At 41.3% G+C, this 20,876-nt stretch overlaps 2 protein-coding genes across 3 annotated transcripts in view; both read right to left on the bottom strand.

Moving 5' to 3' along the window:
* PHLDB2 (pleckstrin homology like domain family B member 2) overlaps nt 1-20,876 on the bottom strand; it is a 242,544-nt gene that overhangs the window by 117,920 nt on the left and 103,748 nt on the right. For both annotated transcript variants that reach the window (XM_031663002.1, XM_031663001.1), the window contains exon 2: nt 19,179-19,293. In XM_031663002.1, the coding sequence (XP_031518862.1) occupies nt 19,179-19,245 (67 nt within the window). In that variant the 5' untranslated portion in view covers nt 19,246-19,293. The remainder of the gene's footprint in view (nt 1-19,178; nt 19,294-20,876) is intronic.
* PLCXD2 (phosphatidylinositol specific phospholipase C X domain containing 2) overlaps nt 19,179-20,876 on the bottom strand; it is a 166,112-nt gene continuing 164,414 nt past the window's right edge. Inside the window, exon 5 of the mRNA XM_009198718.4 lies at nt 19,179-19,293. The gene's annotated coding sequence lies outside the window, so the exon portion shown is untranslated. The remainder of the gene's footprint in view (nt 19,294-20,876) is intronic.

Below are 20,876 nucleotides of genomic sequence, written 5' to 3'. Positions count from 1 at the left end.
TTAATGCACTTTTCATATGTGCAAGTAAAAGTTTGACTTTTAATTTTAGGGAGAGCCTTACCTACGGAATGCCTTTTTAAAATTTTTTTTTTTAATTATACTTTAAGTTCTGGGATACATGTGCAGAACTTTCAGGTTTATTACATAGGTATACATGTGCCATGGTGGTTTGCACCCATCAGCCCTTCATCAAGGTTTTAAGCCCCACATGCATTAGGTATTTGTCCTAATGCTCTCCCTCCCCTTGTCCCCCATCCCCCAACAGGCCTCGGTGTGTGATGTTCCCCTCCATGTGTCCATATGCTCTCATTGTTCAAATACCACTTATGATGAGAACATGCAGTGTTTGGTTTTCTGTTCCTGTGTTAGTTTCCTGAGAATGATGGTTTCCAGCATTATCCATGTCCCTGCAAAGGACATGAACTCATTCTTTTTTATGGCTGCATGGTATTCCATGGTGTATATGTGCCACATTTTCTTTATCATTGATGGGTATTTCGGTTGGTTCCAAGTCTTTGCTATTGTGAACAGTGCTGCAATGAACATACGTTTGTATGTGCCTTAATAGTAGAATGATTTATAATTCTTTGGGTATATACCCAGTAATGGGATTGCTGGGTCAAATAGTATTTCTAGTTCTAGATCCCTAAGGAATCGCCACACTGTCTTCCACAATGATTGAACTAACTTACACTCCCACCAACAGTGTAAAAGTGTTCCCATTTCTCCACATCCTCTCCAGCATCTGTTGTTTCCTGACTTTTTAATGATCACATTCTAACTGGTGTGAGATGGTATCTCATTGTGGTTTTGATTTGCATTTCTCTAATGACCAGTGATGATGAGCATTTTTTCATATGTTTGTTAGGAATGTCTGGTTTTTCAGAGGAATTTTTTTCCCTGTCCTGAGTGTTTGCCCTGCAGAAGCATACATACACTGATCAATCCAACAGTTAAACAGTTAAGTGCTCCAGCATTGTTCTTTTCTCACCCACGTCATCTCTTTCCTCCTCTTTTTTGGATCATCCCCATGAACATAACATCATTTTATTTCCTTTACCCTGGAATTTTTTTCTTTTCTCTTTTTTTTTGAGACAGGGTCTCGCTTTGTCACCCAGACGGGAGTGCAATGGCATGATCATAGCTCACTGCAACCTTAACCTCCTGGTCTCAAGTGATCTTCCCACTTCAGCTTCCATGAGGTGCAGACCACCATGCCCAGCTAATATTGAATGTTTTGCAGAGATGGGGTTTCACCACATTGCCCAGACTGTTCTTGAACTCCTGGGCTCAAGCGATCTGCCCACCTCCGCCTTCCTAAGTGTTGGGATGACAGGCGTGAGCCACTGTGCCCAGCCTCCTACTTCCCCTTTATCACTCACTTAGCCCTTGCCACAATGGCCTCCTAGACTAGATTCCTAGGTAAATACGTTCCATCTCAGGGCCTTTGTTGTAATTGCCCTCTCTGCCTAAAATTCCCTCCTCCCAAGTAGCTGCATGGTTCACTCCCTCACTTCCTTCAAGACACTCTTCAGTGTCACTGTGTTGCTCAGGCCTGCTCTGACCACTCTACTTAAAGTTTAAAATGTGTTTTCCATACTACTTAAATTTATTTTTTGACAAAGTCACCACATTCTATTACCTTGTAAAATGTGCTTTTAAAATTATGTTTATTGTCTGTCTCTCCTCACTAGAATGTCAGGCAGGCAGGCAGAGAGCGTTGCCTGTTCTCTCCAGTGCTATATCCCTAGTGTGCCTAGAAGGATGCCGGACATGTAAATGGTGCTTAAGAATAAATGATGGCTTTGACCCAAAGCACTGTGTTGCAAACATTTCCTTGCCTCGAGCAATGCCAGAAATATACTTGACTACATAGACATCTTAGAGACAACTATTCTCCCTTCAGAAGATCTAAGGAGAATGCGCACCAACACAGCATATTTAGAATGGCCATAATTAGATTGCCAATATTTATGTCTAAGAAAAAAATAGCTAAATTTATTGAGAGCAACAATTACTATCATATGCGTATCCGGTATTCTTCCAAATATAGGACAGTATTAGTTGATGCAACAACCCTATGACAGTTACTGTTACTACTCCCATTTTATAAGTGAAGAAAGGATCACAGAGAAGTCAATTGTCACTCAGGTAATAAGTTGGTAGAAGCAGAATTTGAGCACTCATTCTTGAGTTCATTGTCTTTAATGCTACCTTCTACCTCTTTCCTAAGTATGAATGTTACTAGAGGACATGTCTGTATAATGAATAATTCCTAATTACTAGACAAAAAGTAATCCTCACTGGCCTCCCTTCACTGCCTTGTTTTATCTGCTGGCATCTCTGTCTCATTATAGCCAAGCTCCTAGAAGGCAAAGGGAGTCATTTTATTCATATTTGTATGAATCATACTCCAAGACTTATACATGGAAGGGACTCGAAAAGTATTCATTGAATGTGACTTTTTCAAGTGACTAAACCCAGCAAAGTTTCCCATTCCTGATGAGTTAGAGTGGTTTTCAGTAGCTTCCATAAGGCCATAGCAGCCTGAAGATAGACGAGACCACCCTGAAGGTGCAAGTGTAAATTAGATAAATTCAGTCCAGGCTCAGTGGCTCACGCCTGTAATCCCAGCACCTCGGGAGCCGAGGTAGCAGGACCGCTTGAGACTAGAAGTTCCAGAGCAGCCTGGCCAACATGGCAAAACCCTGTCTCTACTAAAAATACAAAAATATTAGGCCCGCATGGTGGTGCACCATCTGTAGTCCCAGCTACTCGGGAGGCTGAGGTAGGAGAATCACCTGAGAATTCAAGGCTGCAGTGAGCCATGATCGCACCACTGCACTCCAGCCTGGGTGGCAGAGTGAGACCTTGTCTCAAAAATAAAAAACAAACAAATAAACAAACAAAAAAAACAGACAAATGCAAATGCAGACCCCAACATCTATAGAAAGCACTCAATAAAGTACAACTGTTATCGTTATTATTATATTACCAGACTTTCTTTTAGTTATGATGATGGAAAGAAAGAAAGAAAGGAAGAAAGAAAGAAAGAAAGAAAGAAAGAAAGAAAGAGAAAGAAAGAAAGGAAAGAAAGAGAGAAGGAAGGGAGGAAGAGAGGGAGGGAGAGGTGGGAGGGAGGGAGGGGGAGAGGTAGAGAAAGAAAGAAAGAGAGAACAAAATAGAGGAAGGAAGGAAAAGAAAAATAAAAGAAAGAAAGAAAAGAAAGAAGAAAAGAAAGAAAGAGAAAGGAAGGAAGAAAGAAAGGGAAAGAAAGAAGAGGGAGGAAGGAAGGAAAGAAAGAAAAGAAAGAAAAAGAAAGAAAGAAAAAGAAAGAAAAAAAAAGAAAGAGAAAGGAAAGAAAGAGAAAGAAAGAAAAGAAAGAAAGAAAGAAAGAAAGAAAGAAAGAAAGAAAGAAAGAAAGAAAGAAAGAAAGAAAGAAAGAAAGAAAGAAAGAAAGTCTTTCTACTTTTTGCTATTTCCTGGGTTCTTTATAATTAAGTTTTCTATTTAATCACAGACCAGAGTCCTGCCTCCCCCTCTGCCATTCCTTATCACTAGAGATATTGTGTTGTAAACTAAACAGCAGACCTTTCTTGTTTGCCTCTCCAGGATCTGTAGTGATTACAGTCCCTGATCTTAGTTTCCTTTATCCTTCACCCTCTCAGGTGGGGAACTTTAAAGTGTTGCACAGTGTGGAGGCTAAAGCAACTCTCTTGGATGCTCATCTGCCATGCTGACTTGTTTTTTCTTTTTACTCTAATTCCATGGAAGATTACATGTTGACTTCTGATTAACCCGAGTTCTGGGAATTACTCGAAGATTTGTACTTTATCTACTGTTACCTTAAATCCTGCCCTTGCGTCAAAACAACCTTGACCATAAATCCTGCCCATAGGAAGATTCACATAGCATTCTTGCCTCTCCCTGAGGGGTCGACTTCAATTCTCCCACACATTCTTTTCCTTTAGTTTATGTGTCTTGACTCTGGGGGTGACAGCATGGAGATGCACCATCTTTTTTCACAGCCACTGGGGACATGGCTTCTGTTCATAAGTCTCTATTAAATGTTTCTTTCTGAGAAACTGGACTTGTCAGCCTCTTTGACTTTTCAGCTTTTGTGGTCTTTGGGAGTAGGTTTGTACATACCTGCTCACTTTGAAACACATACAGTGATATTATGAATTTCGATGTTATTCCATTTGGAATTATTTTTGCTATTGTTCTCTTTTATTAGAAAAGATTGGTTGGATTTGATTAACTTTTTGTGTCCTGAATCTGTATATTTGCTCCTTTCTCTGCAATGATAGCCTAACAAATCTTTGTAGCTATTAACTCATTTCAATCTCACTGCAGTTTAGCTCATGGAACAATTGATTTTGCTGAAGTTCACTTTAATATTATGATGATTTAATGAATCAAGAAATTTCTACTTGCAGAGTGCAGTGGAAAAATCATTGACTGTGAAGTCAGGCAGAACTGCGTTTTGGGCCCGGATTCAGCCCCTTTGCTAGCTAATATAGTTTGGCTCTGTGTCTCAACCGAAATCTCACCTGGAATTGTAATTCTCATAATCCCCAAGTGTCAAGGGTGGGACCAGGTGGAGGTAATTGGATCTTGGGGGCAGTTTCCCCCATGCTGTTCTCATGATAGTGAGTTCTCATGAGATCTGATGGTTTTGTAAGTGTCTGGCATTCCCCCTGCTTGCATTCATTCTGTCCTGCTGCCCTGTAAAGAAAGTGTCTGCTTCTCCTTTGCCCTTGCCATGATTGTAAGTTTCCTGAGGCCTCCCCAGCAATGCGAAACTGTGAGTCAATTAAACCTCTTTCCTTTATAAATTACCTAGTCTCAGGTATTTCTTTACAGGAGTGTGAGAACGGACTAATACACTAGCCAAGTAATTTGAGTGCATTATTTACCTTCATTGAGAAGCAAACCTCTATTCTGAAAAGTAAGAACTCTTTTTTCTGGGGGGCGGGGGGATGGAGTGTTGCTCTTGTTGCCCAGGCTAGAGTGCAATGCCATGATCTTGGCTCACTACAACCTCTGCCTCCTGGGTTCAAGCGATTCTCCTGCCTCAGCCTCTGGAGTAGCTGGGATTACAGGCATGGGCCACCACGCCCGGCTAATTTTGTATTTTTAGTAGAGATGGGGTTTCACCATGTTGGTCAGGCTGGTCTCGAACTCTTGACCTCAGGTGATCTGCCCACCTTGGCCTTTCAAAGTGCTGGGATTATAGGCATGAGCCACTATGCCTGGCCAAACCCATATTTTATGAGCCAGTGTGTTAATGTAGGTCCCATTCCTTGCACAGGGGATAAATAGCACAAAAAGAACACCCAGCAGAGTAGTTTCCAACCACATTTGCCTTTCTGGAACTATTGATAATGATGTTGACCATTGTGTTGTATACTGACTGTCCTATATAAGTTCAGTTCCAAATTACACACTCTTTTTAGAATTTAGTACTTGGATAAATTTTCTCTCTAAAAAAATGAATGTACTTTCATTTCTTAGAAAAAGCATCTTCATCTATTTTCACGTTGGATCTGCAACTGTTGTTAAGGGGAACTGTGTAACCTAGTGTTTCTCTTTGTATCCTTGTTGCCAGGAAGCCCAGAGTCAAGCTTACCATTAAATTTTTGTGTAACGGTAATAAAGACTTTGTTTTCCTCTCCTTTTTAAAATGTTGATGTATTTTTATTCTAATAACCTTATTGAATACTTGGTTTTTACTATACATTCTCTAATATATATTTAAATATATAAAGTATAAATAGCATATTATTCAAATTAATACCAGAAAGTTAACCAAAACTAAAGTGGGAATCACTTTAACCTCACAGGGGCATAAAAGGCAAATACCTAATTTTTGTCTCCTCAGGTTTAATGATTATCCCCATGTGCTGCTTTATCTTTAAACAATTACAAGGTAGGTTCTCTAATTAGGAGAAAAATCTAAATCTATTTGGAACATCTGATTAATTTCTGCATCAAATGTTCTCTTTCTGCCCTACCCCCAGTCTTTTCTGTGAGTTTGTATTGCAATCAGGCAGGAAAAGGATGGTTGTGTGTGTGTGTGTGTGTGTCTTTTAACCTATCCTAGCTGTGTTATCTGGCTCACTTTTCTTATCACTTGAGGACCCTGAATTGGTCTACTTTGCCTGCATAGAGGGCTTAAAACAAGGAGTTTCTCTGTATCTTATCTACTTATCATGGGAAAAAAAAAAAAAACAACACCTTATCAGCAGTATTCCTTGATACTGAAGAGAACTCAGCTTCTCTTCTATTGGTTTTCTTTGTTTTTCCTTTCATCTGAACTTTCATCATCCCTCCAGTTATACCATACCTTGATTTCAAATTTGTCCTTAATGTTATACATAAAGATAATTATATTATGTATAAAGATAATTATACATAAGGATTATTATAATATATAATCTTTATGTATATTAATTTATGTATATATAATATATAATATGTACTACCTATGATCTTTACATATAACATAACTATATTTAAATATATTATAGAGAGAGAGAGAGCGAGAGAGAGAGGGAGAATGCCACCTTGGGCAAGGATAGATGTCTAAATTGATGTGTCAGAGATACACAGACTTCAGCACATGGGAGAATTCTGACAACTGAGAGCAGGGGCCAGGATTCAGAACACGAGGAATGTTAAAACAAAAGCAAACTTACAAAACACCTACTCTGTTTTATACTGCCTAGCATATAACTGTAATGTGATAATGTAATATATGCTAAAAAACAATGATACAGAAGAGTTCAGGTAAAGGGGTATCTGTGTCCAGTGAGTCCACCAGGGAAGACACCATATGTGAGTTTCATATTGAAAAAAAAAAGGGTTGGGGGGCCTTCTAGGCGGAGGAAAGACCACGAACAATGCAGGAGGACAGTAAAGCCAAGGCAGGTTTGGGAAAGAGTGAGTAATACAGCCGCCTGAGCTGGGGAGGGAGGAGTAGGAGATAAGATCTAGGGTGCTGGGGCCAGATTTGAGGAAAGGGGAAAGATGGGGCTTTGAATTTTAGGCTTCGCATTGAATACCATTTTAATTATGTCATTTCCTTACTCTGCACTTGCACTGGCTCCTTACTGCTGGACAACAGGAAGAGCCAGGGGCTGTGTAGGAAGTGGAACAACATGATTATATAGGCATAGGGTGAAAAAGAAATATGAGCTCCAACCATGACATTTAAAGACTCTAATAAAGCCCCACTCCACTTCCTGTATTAAACAAGGTGTCAGTTGCAAGTCAAGGCTGCTCAACTGCGTATTCATTAGGGTCACAATTAACATATTAAATCTCTCCGTCCACTCCAGACTGCCCTTTTTCTTTTTCAGAGTTAACATAACTCTGCAGTTACAGATCCTAAAATGCTCACAGAAATACACATGAACAGGCCCCTTTGGGTGTTGGGTCAACTGATGGACCAGAAATTCAGTGACAATATTCCAATTAACTGGCTGTGTCTGCAGGGACTCAGAGCTACTTGCCTGACCATTTTTAATGTTCCACTTGCTGGGGTCAATTTATTGCTTTTCTCAGGAGAATCGCGAAGAACACTAGTATGACTCTTTTTTATTTTTTTGAGATGGAGTCACGCTCTGTCACCCAGGCTGGAGTGCAGTGGCGTGATCTCTGCTCACTGCAAGCTCCGCCTCCCAGGTTCATGCCATTCTCCTGCCTCAGCCTCCCGAGTAGCTGGGACTACAGATGCCCACCACCATGCCTGGCTAATTTTTTATATTTTTAGTAGAGATGGGGTTTCACCATGTTAGCCAGGCTGGTCTCGATCTCCTGACCTCGTGATCCACCCACCTCGGCCTCTCAAAGTGCTGGGATTACAGGCCTGAGCCACTGCGCCTGGCCAAAAACATTATTTTATAGCACTCAACTCTGACTGGAGATTTATGTTAGTGCTCAATAAATTCTAAATGGTTGTTTGAAGCATTTATTTCTGAGATACAGATGGTGATGTTATGACTAGCATAGTTCCTTTATTTATTTATGTATTTACTTTAAAGACAAGGTCTTGTTCTGTTGCCCAGACTGGAGTATAGTGGGGTAATTATAGATGATTGTAACTTGAAACCTGGACTCAAGCCATCCTCGTGCCTCAGCCTCCCAAGTAACTAGGACCACAAGTGCATGCCACCACACCCATATTTTAAAAATTCTTTGTAGAGATGGGGTCTCGCTACATTGTCCAGGCTGGTCTTAAGCTCCTAGGCTAAAGGGATCCGCCTGCTTCATCTTAGTATGGTTATTTTAGTCTCATTTGAATTTATGACTATCCTCAAGAACCAAGAATTTCTTTTTAAATTTTTAAAATTTCAATAGCTTTTTAGGTACAAGTAGTTTTTTGTTACACAAATGAATTATATAGTGATGAATTTTGATATTTTAGTGCACCCATCATGCAAGTAGTGTACATTTACCTAATGTGTAGTTTTGTATCCCTAGCCCCGCCCCCCACCTTCTCCCTTTGAGTCTCTAAAGTCCGTTATGTCACTCTGTATGCCTTTGTGTACCCATAGCTTAACTCCCACTTATAAGTGAGAACATACGGTTTTCGGTTTTCCACTCCTGTTATTTCACTTAGAATAATGGCCTCCAGCAACATCTAAGTTGCTGGAAAAGACATTATTTCATGCCGTTTAATGGCTGAATAGTATTCCATGGTGTATCTATACCACATTTTCTTTATCCACTCATTAGTTGATAGGCACTTAGGTTGGTTCCACATCTTGGCAATTGTGAATTGCACTGCTATAAAATACATGTGCTAGTGTCTATTTTGCATAATGACAAGAACCAAGAATTTCTGAGTTACAAATATTCCTAAAGAAGATGATCAAAATTCACTTGCTGTGCTATTCAAATGGAAAACAAAAGAAGCTCTATTTAAAAGGTCATTCTCTTATTGATGATTTCCAGAGGTTGATTCCTAAGGTATTAGTATTATATTTACGAGCTTGACATAAGAATTTTCAGAACTTTGGCCTGGCACAGTGGCTCATGCCTGGAATCCCAGCGCTTTGGGAGGCCAAGGTGGAAGGATCATTTGAGCCCAGGAATTTGAGACCAGCCTAAGCAACATAGCAAAATCCCTTCTCTAAAAAAAATATTTTTTTCAATTATCCAGGCATGGTGTCATGGGTCTATACTCCTTACTCTGGAGACTAAGGCAGGAGGATCAACTAAGCCCAAGAATTCAAGGCTGCAGTGAGCTATGATTCCATCACTGCATTCCAGCCTAGGCAATAGAGTGAGACCCTATCTCAAAAAAAAAAAAAAAAAAAAAGAAAGAAATCTCCAGAAATTTAACATGAGTATATGGATTCACTGTATCTTCAATGTTAATATTAAAGTTAGCTTTATAAAAGGCTTAGCAACCCATCAATTCACAAGAGGAAAGTCACGCATTGCTTGAGGCTAGGGCTATGTTCTGAGAAATGCGTTGTTAGGTAATTTTGTCATTGTGCAAACATCATAGAGTCCACTTACACAAAGCTAGGTGGCATAGTCTACTACACACCCAACCAGTCTATATGGCATAGCCATAAGAATGGTGTAGCCTATCCCTAGGTTACAAGCCTATATAGAATGCTACTATACTGAATACTGTAGGCAACTGTAATATAATAGTAAATATTTGTGTATCTAAACATCTCAACACAGAAAAGGTAAGGTGTTCTGCTACCATACCCATGTCACCAGATAATAAGACATTTTTCAGCTCCATTATAATCTTACAGGACCACTGTTGTAAACGTTGTCCATCATTGATTGAAACATTATGCAGTGCATGACTGTGTATGTCTAAAGGGAGTATTTTTCTCCCCACACCCCAAGCCTGTTGGCAGAGCTTTCTGGGGCTGTTCCTCTGTTTCTTCAACAAAAACCCCAGATAAGGTCTGAGATCCCTCAACAACTGGAGTGCTGGTTGGGGGAGTCAAAGCACCAAAGCACTTATGCTTTTTACTCCTCTAGTCTGCGGAGCATTGATGAGCAATGTAATCAAGAGAAGCTCTGATGTGGTTTATGTTTTCCTGTTGCAAAAGCTAGTTTTGTCCTGCAGAAGTTATCAAAGTGACTATCCAGGTGGAAAATTCCTTACACAGGCAATTATGAGGGTCCCTAGTGGCGGGAGGCAACATTACCCTTGATGAATAATTCACTGGTAATTAGTTCTCAAAAGAAAGTTTTATCTCTCATGGGCTATTAGCATTTTATGATAGATTCTCAATTACTTTGTTGAATGCTTTGATCCTACTGGAAATATCAGTCCTTTGTTTTTCATTCCAACTTCCACAATCCTCAGTATAAGAAGGAAGGAAGGTTTAGGAATATACATGGGGGAAGATGAGGGTCACATACTGTTTACCTACACAGGAGTATCCCTTGGGCAGAGCAGACTTAACACGTCCTAATCATTACATCATTATCACCTTCCCTCACATGCACCCCTCAGCCCTCCTTCTTCTTTTTTTTTTTTTTTTTTGCGACGGAGTTTCGCTCTGTTGCCTAGGCTGGAGTGCAGCGGCACAATCTCGGCTCACTGCAACCTCCACCTCCTAGGTTCAAACGATTCCCCCTGCCTCAGCCTCCCAAGTAGCTGGGACTACAAGCATGTGCCGCCATGCCCGGCAAATTTATGTATTTTTAGTAGAGATGGGGTTTCTCCATGTTGGCCAGGTTGATATTGAACTTCTGACCTTAAGTGATTTGCCCACCTCAGCCTCCCGAAGTGTTGGAATTACAGGCCTGAGCCACTGCGCCCGGCCCAAGCCCTCCTTCTTTTTTTTTTTTTTTTTTTTTTTTTTTGAGACGGAGTCTCGCTCTGTCGCCCAGGCTGGAGTGCAGTGGCCGGATCTCAGCTCACTGCAAGCTCCGCCTCCCGGGTTTTACGCCATTCTCCTGCCTCAGCCTCCCGAGTAGCTGGGACTACAGGCGTCCGCCACGTCGCCGGGCTAGTTTTTTGTATTTTTTTTAGTAGAGACGGGGTTTCACCATGTTAGCCAGCCAGGATGGTCTCAATCTCCTGACCTTGTGATCCGCCCGTCTCGGCCTCCCAAAGTGCTGGGATTACAGGCTTGAGCCACCGCGCCCGGCCAAGCCCTCCTTCTTAATTGTAGTCTACAGTTAAGTAAAGGACACCCTCTTAGATCTAGTCATCCAACTCCCTTACTGGAAAACTTCTTCAATCCCTCAATTCTTCCTCAACCCCTATTACCAATCCATTGCCAAATCGTATAATTTTTACCTCTTAAACATCTGTCAATAGTACTCTTCATCCCCTTGCCTTCATTTACTACCTGGTATTTCCCCACTTTTAGAGAGGGCCAGGAACAAGTCAAGAGAAGATGGAACCTCATTAGTCCCAGGGCTAAAGGGACATTGGGTGTGCAGGAAGTAAGGCTCTCCCAAGGAAATGGAAGATGCAGAGCCTAAAGAAAAAGCTAAGATCCGCATTTTGGAAAGAGGGTCTAGAAGTATCAAATCCAAGACTGTGCATTTGGCCATGAGATGGGATGGGGTATAGGGCAGTTGCTGAGTAATACTCAGTATTTAAATCTTCCACTTATAGCAGGATGTGATGGCCAGGTGAGATGGGATGGGAGGATATTGGAACTGTAATAAGCTCCTAAATCAAGCCTCAATAACAGTACTTAAAATTTTAAGTTCTTTTATTAGTCTTTTTTCCCCTAATCTCCCGCACACAATTCTAAGCTGTATGAGGACCGGGATCTTTCTGTCTTGTTCATTGTCATATTTCCAGCGCCTCTAACAGAACTTCATACCTGACAGACACTATTAAATATTTGTTAAATAATTACATAAATTGGTCTTTACCAAAACTCTAATCTCATCACTCCAATGCTTAGAATTCTTCAATAACTTCTCAAAGCCTTTAGGATAAAATAAATCTGGAATCTTCAGATTAGCACGAAAACAAATAAACAAACAAACAAAAAATGTCACCTGGTTTCTCCAGGTTATTTCCCCACCTAATAGCTTGCCAGTTCCTTCCTCCTCTTCCTGCAAGGAGGGAGCGTTCCAGCCACAGTAAACTGCCTGCAGTTATTCACACGAGTCACATTCATTTATCTCTTTCTTCATAACCACAATTCACTGAGCAATAGTTGCTTCAGAAATCACCCTCTCCAGAAAGCTTTCTCCAACTCCATGACTGGTTTTGGTTAGATGTCAAAGTATTTCACATCATCATATTGCAATGTTTCTGTTTTATTTTCCGTGTCTGCTCAAGATATACATTCCCAACTGATTGCAGAATTCCCAGCCAGCCCCACAATAGAGCAACTTAGTAAGATAATTCCTTAAAATCTCTCTTTGTCTCTCTCTCTCTCTCTCTCTCTCTCTCTCTCCCCACCCCCTGTGTGTGTGTGTGTGTGTGTTCTATTGGTTCTGTTTCTCTGGAGAGCCCTAACACTGATTTTTCTATTTTAACTTCTTTTTTTTTTTTTTAATTTATTTATTATTATTATACTGTAAGTTGTAGGGTACATGTGCATAACGTGCAGGTTTGTTACATGTATATTTCTGTTCTGTTGGTGCTGCACCCATCAACTCGGCTATTTACATCAGGTATAACTCCCAATGCAATCCTCCCACCCTCCCCATGATAGGCCCCGGTGTGTGATGTTCTCCCCGAGTCCATGATCTCATTGTTCAGTTCCCACCTATGAGTGAGAAAACATGTTGTTTGGTTTTCTGTTCTTATGAAGGCTTGCTAAGAATGATGGATTCCAGCTGCATCCATGTCCCACAAAGGACACAAACTCATCCTTTTTATGGCTGCATAGTATTCCATGTGTATATAAAGCACATTTTCTTAATCAATCTGTCACTGATGACATTTGGGCGATTCTCAAGCCTTGCTATTAGGAATAGTGCCGCAATAAACATAATAATGTGCATGTGTCTTTATAGCGCATAATTTATAATCCTTTGGCATGCCCATACTGGATGGCTGGGTCATATGGTACATCTAGTTCTAGATCCTGAGGAATCACCATACTGTCTTCCATAATGGTTGAACTAGTTTACAATCCCACCAACAGTGTGTCTCATTTCTCCCATCCTCTCCAGCAATCTGTTGTTTCCTGACTTTTTAATGATCGCCATTCTAACTGGTGTGAGATGCAGTATCCTACTGTGGTTTTGATTTGCATTTCTCTGATGGCCAGTGATGATGGCTACTTTTCATGTGCCATGGCTTGTTCGCCTCTTTCGAGAAATGTCTATTCATATCCTTTGCCCACTTTTTGATGGGGTTGTTTGTTTTTCTTCTGTAAATTTGTTTGAGTTCTTTGTGGGTTCTTCTGGATATTAGCCTCTTTTGTCAGATGAGTAGATTGCAAAATGTTCTCCCATTCTAGGCTGCCTGTTCACTCTGATGGTAGTTTCCTTTTGCTGTGCAGAAGCTCTTTAGTTAATGAGATCCTGGCCTGTCAATTTTGGCTTTTGCTGTCGCTAAGCTTTTGGTGCCTGTGACATGAAGCTGCCCATGCCTATGTCCTGAATGGTATTACTCAGGCTTCCTCTCTAGGATTTTATGGTATTAGGTCTAACATTTAAGTCTCTAATCCATCTTGAATTAATTTTCAGGCATGGCAAAGGATCCAGTTTCAGCTTACTTATGGCTAGCCACCTTCCAGCACCATTTATTAAAGAACTTTTCCCCATTTCTTGTTTCCTTCCCTCAGGTTTGTCACAAAGATCAGATGGCTGTAGATGTGTGGTATTATTTCTTGAGGAATTGCCCTGTTCCACGGCCTATATTCTGCTTTAAACCCATACCATGTTTTGTTACTGTAGCCTGCAGTATAGTTTGAAGTCAGGGTATTTGATGCCTCCAGCTTTGTTCTTTGACTTAGGATTGTCTTGGAGATGCGGCTCTTTTTGTCTCCATATGAACTTTAAAGCAGTTTTTTCCAATTCTGTGAAGAAACTCATTGGTAGCTTGATGGGGATGGTATTGAATCTATAACTACCTTGGGCAGGCCATGATATTGATTCTTCCCACCATGAGCATGGTATGTTCTTCCATTTGTTTGTGTCCCTTTATTTCACTGAGCAGTGGTTTGTAGTTCTCCTTGAAGAGGTCCTTACATCCCTATGTTGATTCCTAGGTTGATTCTCTTTGAAGCAATTGTGAATGAAGTTCATTCCTGATTTGGCTCTTGTTTGTCTGTTAATGGTGTATAAGAATGCTTGTGATTTTTGGGTACATTAATTTTGTATCCTTGAGACTTGTTGAAGTTGCTTTTTATCAGCTTAAGGAGATTTTGGGCTGAGACAATGGGGTTTTCTAACATACAATCATGTCATCTGCAAACAGGGACAATTTGATTCTTCTTTTCCTAACTGGAATACCTTGATTTCTCTTGGCCTGATTGCCCTAGCCAGAACTTCCAACACTATGTTGAATAGGAGTGGTGAGAGAGGGCATCCCTGTCTTGTGCTCTGTTTTCAAAGGGAATTTTTCCAGTTTTTGCCCATTCAGTATGATATTGGCTGTGGTCGGCTCACAAATAGCTCTATTATTTTGAGGTAATGCTCCATCAATACCGAATTTATTGAGCGCTTTAGCATGAAGGGCTGCTGGAATTTGTCAAAGCCTTTTCTGCATCTATTGAAATAATCATGTGGTTCTTGTCCCTTTGGTTCTGTTTATATGCTGGATTATGTTTTATTGATTTGGCGTATCGTTGGAACTCAGCCTTGCATCCCAGGGATGTAGCCCCACTGGATCATGGTGATAAGCTTTTTGATGCTGCCGGAACTGGTTTGCCAGTATTTTATTGAGGATTTTTGCATTACGTTCATCAGGGATATTGGTCTAAAATTTCTTTTTGTTGTATCTCTGCCAGGCTTTTGGTATCAGGATATACGGCCTCATAAAATGAGTGCTAGGAGGATTCCTCTTTCATTACTGGGAATGCTTCAGAAGGAATGCACCTCCGGCACTGGTAGAATTCAGCTGTGAATCCATCTGTCCTGGACTTTTTGGTTGGTAGTAGGCTATTAATTGTTGCCTCAATTTCAGAGCCTGCTATTGGTCTATTCAGGATTCAACTTCTCCCTGGTTTAGTCTTGAAGAGTGTAAGTGTCCAGGAAATTATCCATTTCTTCTAGATTTTCCAGTTTATTTTATGTGAGGTGTTTATAGTATTCTGATGGTATTTGTATTTGTGGGGTCGGTGGTGATATCCCTTATCATTTTCATCATGCCGATTTGATTCTTCTTTCTTCTTTTATTAGTCTTGCTAGTGGTCTGTCCATTTTGTTGATCTTTCAAAAACCAACTCCTGGATTCATTGATTTTTGAGGGTTTTTTGTGTCTCTATCTCCCTTCAGTTCTGCTCTGATCTTTGTTATTTCTTGCCTTCTGCCAGCTTTCAATGTGTTTGCTCTTGCTTCTCTTAGTTCTTTTTAATCATGATGTTAGGAGTGTCAATTTTAGATCTTCCTGCTTTCTCTTTGTGGGCATTTAGTGCTATAACTTCCTCTACACACTGCTTTAATGTGTCCCAGAGATTCTGGTATGTTGTAATTTGCCTCATTGGTTTCAAAGTAATACCCTGGTTTCTGGCTCATTTCGTTATGTACCCAGTCATTCAGGAGCAGGTTGTTCAGTTTCCATGTGGTTGAGCGGTTTTGATTGTGCCTCTTAGTCCTGAGTTCTAGTTTGATTTGCACTGTGGTCTGAGACAGTTTGTTATAATTTCTGTTCTGTACACATGAGGAGTGCTTTACTTCCTCACCATTACGCGGGTCAATTTTGGGAGTAAGTACAATGTGGTGCCAGAAGAAATGTATACCCTGTTGGATTTGGGTTGGAGTGTCTTCTATAGATGTCTATTAGGTCTGCTTGCTGCAGAGATGAGTTCAATCTCTGGATATCCTGTTCACTTTCTGTCTGATCTGTCTCCAGCTGCTGACAGTGTGGAGGCTGAAGTCTCCCATTATTATTGTATGGGAGTCTAAGTCTCTTTGTAAGTCTCTAAGGACTTGCTTTTATGAATCTGGGTGCTCCTGTATTGGGTGCATACATATTTAGATAGCGGCTCTTCCTGTTGAATTGATCCCTTTACCATTATGTAATGGCCTTTGTCTCTTTTTTTGATCTTTGATGAAGAAAGCTCGTTTTAGACAGAGACTAGTATTGCAACTCCCTCGAGCTTTTTTTGTTCTCCATTTGTTTAAAATTCTCCATCCCTTTTATTTTGAGCCTATGTATGTCTCTATGTGAGATGGGTCTTCCCCGGAATACAGTGACTGATGGGTTCGACTTTTATCCAGTTTCAAGGTCTGTGTCTCTAATTGAGCATTTAGTCCATATTTACATTTAAGGTTAAGATTGTTATGTGTGAACTTTGATCCTGCCATTATGATATTAACTGGTTATTTGCTCCTTAGTTGATGCAGTTTCTTCCTAGCCTCATGGTCTTTACCTGGCATGTTTTTTGAGGTACAAACCGCTTTGTTCCTTCCATGCTGAGGCTTCCTTCAGGGTCTGTGGCAGGCCTAGTGGTGACAAAATCTCTAAGCATTTGCTTATCTGTAAAGGATTTTTATTTCTCCTTCACTTATGAAACTTAGTTTGGCTGGATATGAAATTCTGGTTTAAAATTTTCTTTAAGAAGGAATATTGGCCCCACTCTTCTGGCTTGTAGAGTTTCTGCCGAGATCTGCTGAGTCTGATGGCTTCCCCGGTAACCCGACCTTTTCTCTGGCTGCCCTAGATTTTTTCCTTCATTTCAACTTCAGGAATCTGGTAATGGTGGTCTGAGCGCCTTCTCGAGGAGTATCTTTGTATGCCTTTTCGTATTTCCTGATTTGAATGTTGGCCTGCCCCATTTGGTTGAAGTTCTCCTGGATGAGCATCCTGAAGAGGTTTTCCCAACCTGGTTCCATTTTCCCCCTCACTTCTTGTGGCAACTTTAACTTCCACGATTTGGTCTTTTACATAATCCCATACTCTTTTGTGGCTTTGTTCATTTTTCTTCTTTTTTTTCTTTGGTTTTCTTCGCCTTTCATTTCCTCATTCATTTGATCCTCAATCGCTGATAATTTTTCTTCCAGTTGATCAGCTTGTTGAAGCTTGTGATTGTCAATGATTTCTCGTCATGAGCCATCTCTTTTCATTTCGCTGAACTTTCTCTGCATTACTAATACTCTGTTACCACCCTTCCGCACTTTTTTTTTCAAGATTTTTAGTTTCTTTTGCGCTTGGCAATGAATTCCTCCTTTTTAGCTCTGAGAAATTTGATGGATCAGCCTTCTTCTCTCATCTCACAAAGTCATTCTCCTCATTCAGCTTTGATCCCCAGCTGGCTTATGAGCTGCCCTTGCCGGGAGATGCGCCTGGCTTTGAATTTCCAGCTTTTCTGCCCTGCTTTTTCCCCCATCTTTGTGGTTTTTATCTGCCTCTGTCTTTGATGATACGTACCTGATGGGTTTTTGGGTGTAGGTGTCCTTCCTGCTGATAAGCTCTTCTAACAGTCAGGGACCCTCAGGTCTGTTGAGATTGCTTGAGGTCCACTCCAGACTCCCACGGTTTGCATTTCAGTACAGAGGCTGCAGAAGATAGAATATTTCTGAACAGCGAGTGTAAATTGTCTGATTCTTTTTTGCTGGCTTTCCTCTCAGTACCACCCTGTGAGGTGTGGGTGTCAGACTGCCCCTAGTGGGGATGTCTCCCCAGTTAGGCTTACTGTGCCTGTAACGCTGGAGCAGGAGTCTGTCCCTTCTCAGATCTCAACCTCCTCGTTGGGAGATCCACTGCCTTCTTCAAAGCTGTCAGACAGAGTCGCTTTAAATTTATGCCTGCTGCTTTGTTATTGCTTACTGTGCCCCGCCCCCCAGAGGTGGAGCCCAGAGACAGCAGGCTTTGAGCTGCTGTGAGCTCCACCCAGTTGGAGCTCCAGCAGCTTGCTTACCTACTTAAGCCTCAGCAATGGCGGGCTCTCTCCCTGCAGCCCGCCAAGCTGCCTTGCCGGTAGATCACAGACTGCTGTGATAGCAATGAGGGAGGCTCCGTGGGTGTGGGACCCTCCCGGCCAGGTGTGGGATATGATCTCCTGGTGTGCCTGTTTGCTCAAAGCGCAGTATTGGGGTGGGAGTTACCCGATTCTCCAGGTGTTGTGTGTCTCAGTTCCCCTGGCTAGGAAAAGGGATTCCCTTCCCCCTTGCGCTTCCCAGGTGAGGCAATGCCTCGCCCTGCTTCAGCTCTCGCTGGTCGGGCTGCAGCAGCTGACCAGTACCGATCGTCCGGCACTCCCCAGTGAGATGAACCCAGTACCTCAGTTGAAAATGCCGAAATCACCGGTCTTCTGTGTCGCTGGCGCTGGGAGTTGAAGACTGGAGCTGCTCCTATTCGGCCATCTATTTTAACTTCTTATGTCTAGAACTTAGCACGATGAGTAAATGAAAAATTAAATCTGGTTTGGAATCGCCCTCCCTTAACACAAGAAGACTTTGCAATACAGAGCTGGTCAGCTGGTCTGAAAGAAATACTAATGAGATTGGCTGAAACTAGGTAACCAAGCTTATCCCTCAGCTCTCTGGTTACTTGATCATCTGAGGCATAATAAAAAATAATGAGGAATATATACACTGTATAAGCCTATTTATTCTATTTGAGTGCCAGGGGAAACCTTTGCAAAGATTTCAACCAGAACCGCAAACCCTGTGAATTGGGAGTAGTTGTGTTGGAGCCTCCTCCCTGCTTAGAGATGTCAATATCAGCTGCTCTGCTAGAGTCTAAAGGCTTAGTGTCTTTCTCTATGCATCCCATCCCACCCTTTCTTGTGCAGGCTTTGATTTCTGAGTGACTGATGAGCCACTGGGAAAGACCTCCACACCAGCTGCTTGGGTCTTCCCATCCTTCAGCATCTGGCTTAAATAAAACCTCAGTATATGTCTTCAGTGAGGTAAGATACGGTGACCTGTGAACAAGCAGGTGACCAGAGTTCTGGGTAAGAATTGCCAACCTCAGGCTTTCTTCCCCAGTGATTGCTGGACTCCTGGGTTTTTACTTGAAAATGCCAGCTCATTCTCAATATGTATGATGGAGTAAGAACTTGTAAATATGTACTGAAAACCTCTGACAATAAAGTTCTCACCGAAATGTTGCACATCACCAACTCCATCTTCCTTGGGCACCTCTCTCTGGGTATCATCCTCCTCCATCGGGATCTTCTGCTGAATCTCAAAGGATAAACTGAGATCAGTGCCAGCCTGCACACAGCAAGAAAAAAGAGGTACCATGATTGGAAAGCTGAACTGATCTCTGAACACTCAAGGTCAATAGAACTTCATCTGTTGAACACAGATTTTGAACATCCGGGAAAACTAACTGCTGCTATAGTTGAAAAACAGACGTCTTGGATCACCCTGTTATTTCACTGCTATCTTCCCTGTAAAACAACAGAACTTCACCACCAGCAGCACCACTAACAACAAAAGCACACTTTTGTCTAGAATAGACAAATTCTGGCAAACGAGTAATGGACAATGCTTAAACCAAAAGAGGAGCCGGTTTCTTAGCATAGTTATTTCTTCTTGGCCATGTTGCTGCTTATTTTCTATTTTTCATCCCATGCTTATTATTTACCAGCCACCCTGTTAGGTACTTTGTCTTTATTATTTCTTCTAATTTTTACAAATCCCAAGTTATAGGGAAAGAAACCAGTGTCCTTGTTCTCAAGAGCTTCCCAAAGAGTTCCTGACTTTAAGTCTGGCTTCTTGCAGCTGACATATCTAATATTCTCTGTAGACACAGGGGAGCCCCAGGCGATGACCTGGTCCCACCGTCATGTAAGTAAGGGCCCCCATTTGTTGTACACCTAGTATGCCAAATATTGTCCCACTCGATTCTCACAATGTCTCTAAGACTAAGTGCTGTCATTTTTTAAATTTAACAAATGAGGAGCCAGAGACTGAAGATGAGTTATCAAAAGTCACATAACCAGTGATGTACATTACCTAATAAGTTGACAATCACCATCTCCTATTCAAATGCTAAAACATACCAGGTTTTGTTTTATATTGCTCTTGGTATATTAAGGAGAATGAACCTTAATGGTGGCAGAATTGGAGGTAGAAAGATAAGTTAGAGGTCTATACAATAATAAAGATAAGTTAGAGGTCTATACAATAATTCAGGGGAGAGATGCTAAGAAACTAAACTAAAGGCATTTATGTACAATAGTGAGATGCAGACTGGGAGGTAAAACGCATCAAGCCAACATGATTTATTGATTCTAGAAGGTGGGTACAGGGGAGAGAGGGTTTGATTTGGGTAAGTGATGGATGATGGTGCCATTATCTACAAACGGAAATACTGGAAGTAGAACGGATGTGGGGTGAGGAGGAGAATTTAATTCTGGACGTGTTGAATTGAAATATATCTGTAGGGCATCCAAGTGAAGTGCAGGGTAGAGAACAAGACTACAGATGTATAGTTGGAGGATGCAGATCAAGACAAGTTTTTGGGTTTTTTTTTCCAAAATGGGAAGGAGTAAGGCAAACTGTCTCACAGGCTGAGAGAGATGTTAAAGATCTAGGAAACAGAGAGATTAAGTGACAGAGGAATGTCCTGGGAGAATAGAGAGAGGATGAGGTCAAGAACCCAGCTGGAGTGTTGGTATTGACTAGAATAAGCTCTTTTTATTTCAAGAGAATGGGTAGTGAACGCAGGTAAGGGTAGATGCCAATGTAGGTCAACAGCTATGTGACGGGAAGGTTATAGCTAGAGGATTTTTACATACTGAGGGCCTCATTTTTGTCCATGAAGAACAAGGCCAAGTCTTCCACTGAAA

This window comes from Papio anubis, chromosome 2 (assembly GCF_008728515.1).
Source record: "Papio anubis isolate 15944 chromosome 2, Panubis1.0, whole genome shotgun sequence".
Taxonomy (NCBI): Eukaryota; Metazoa; Chordata; class Mammalia; order Primates; family Cercopithecidae; genus Papio; species Papio anubis.
Note: the sequence above shows the minus strand (reverse complement) of the source record. Positions and strands in the feature narration are given on the sequence as shown.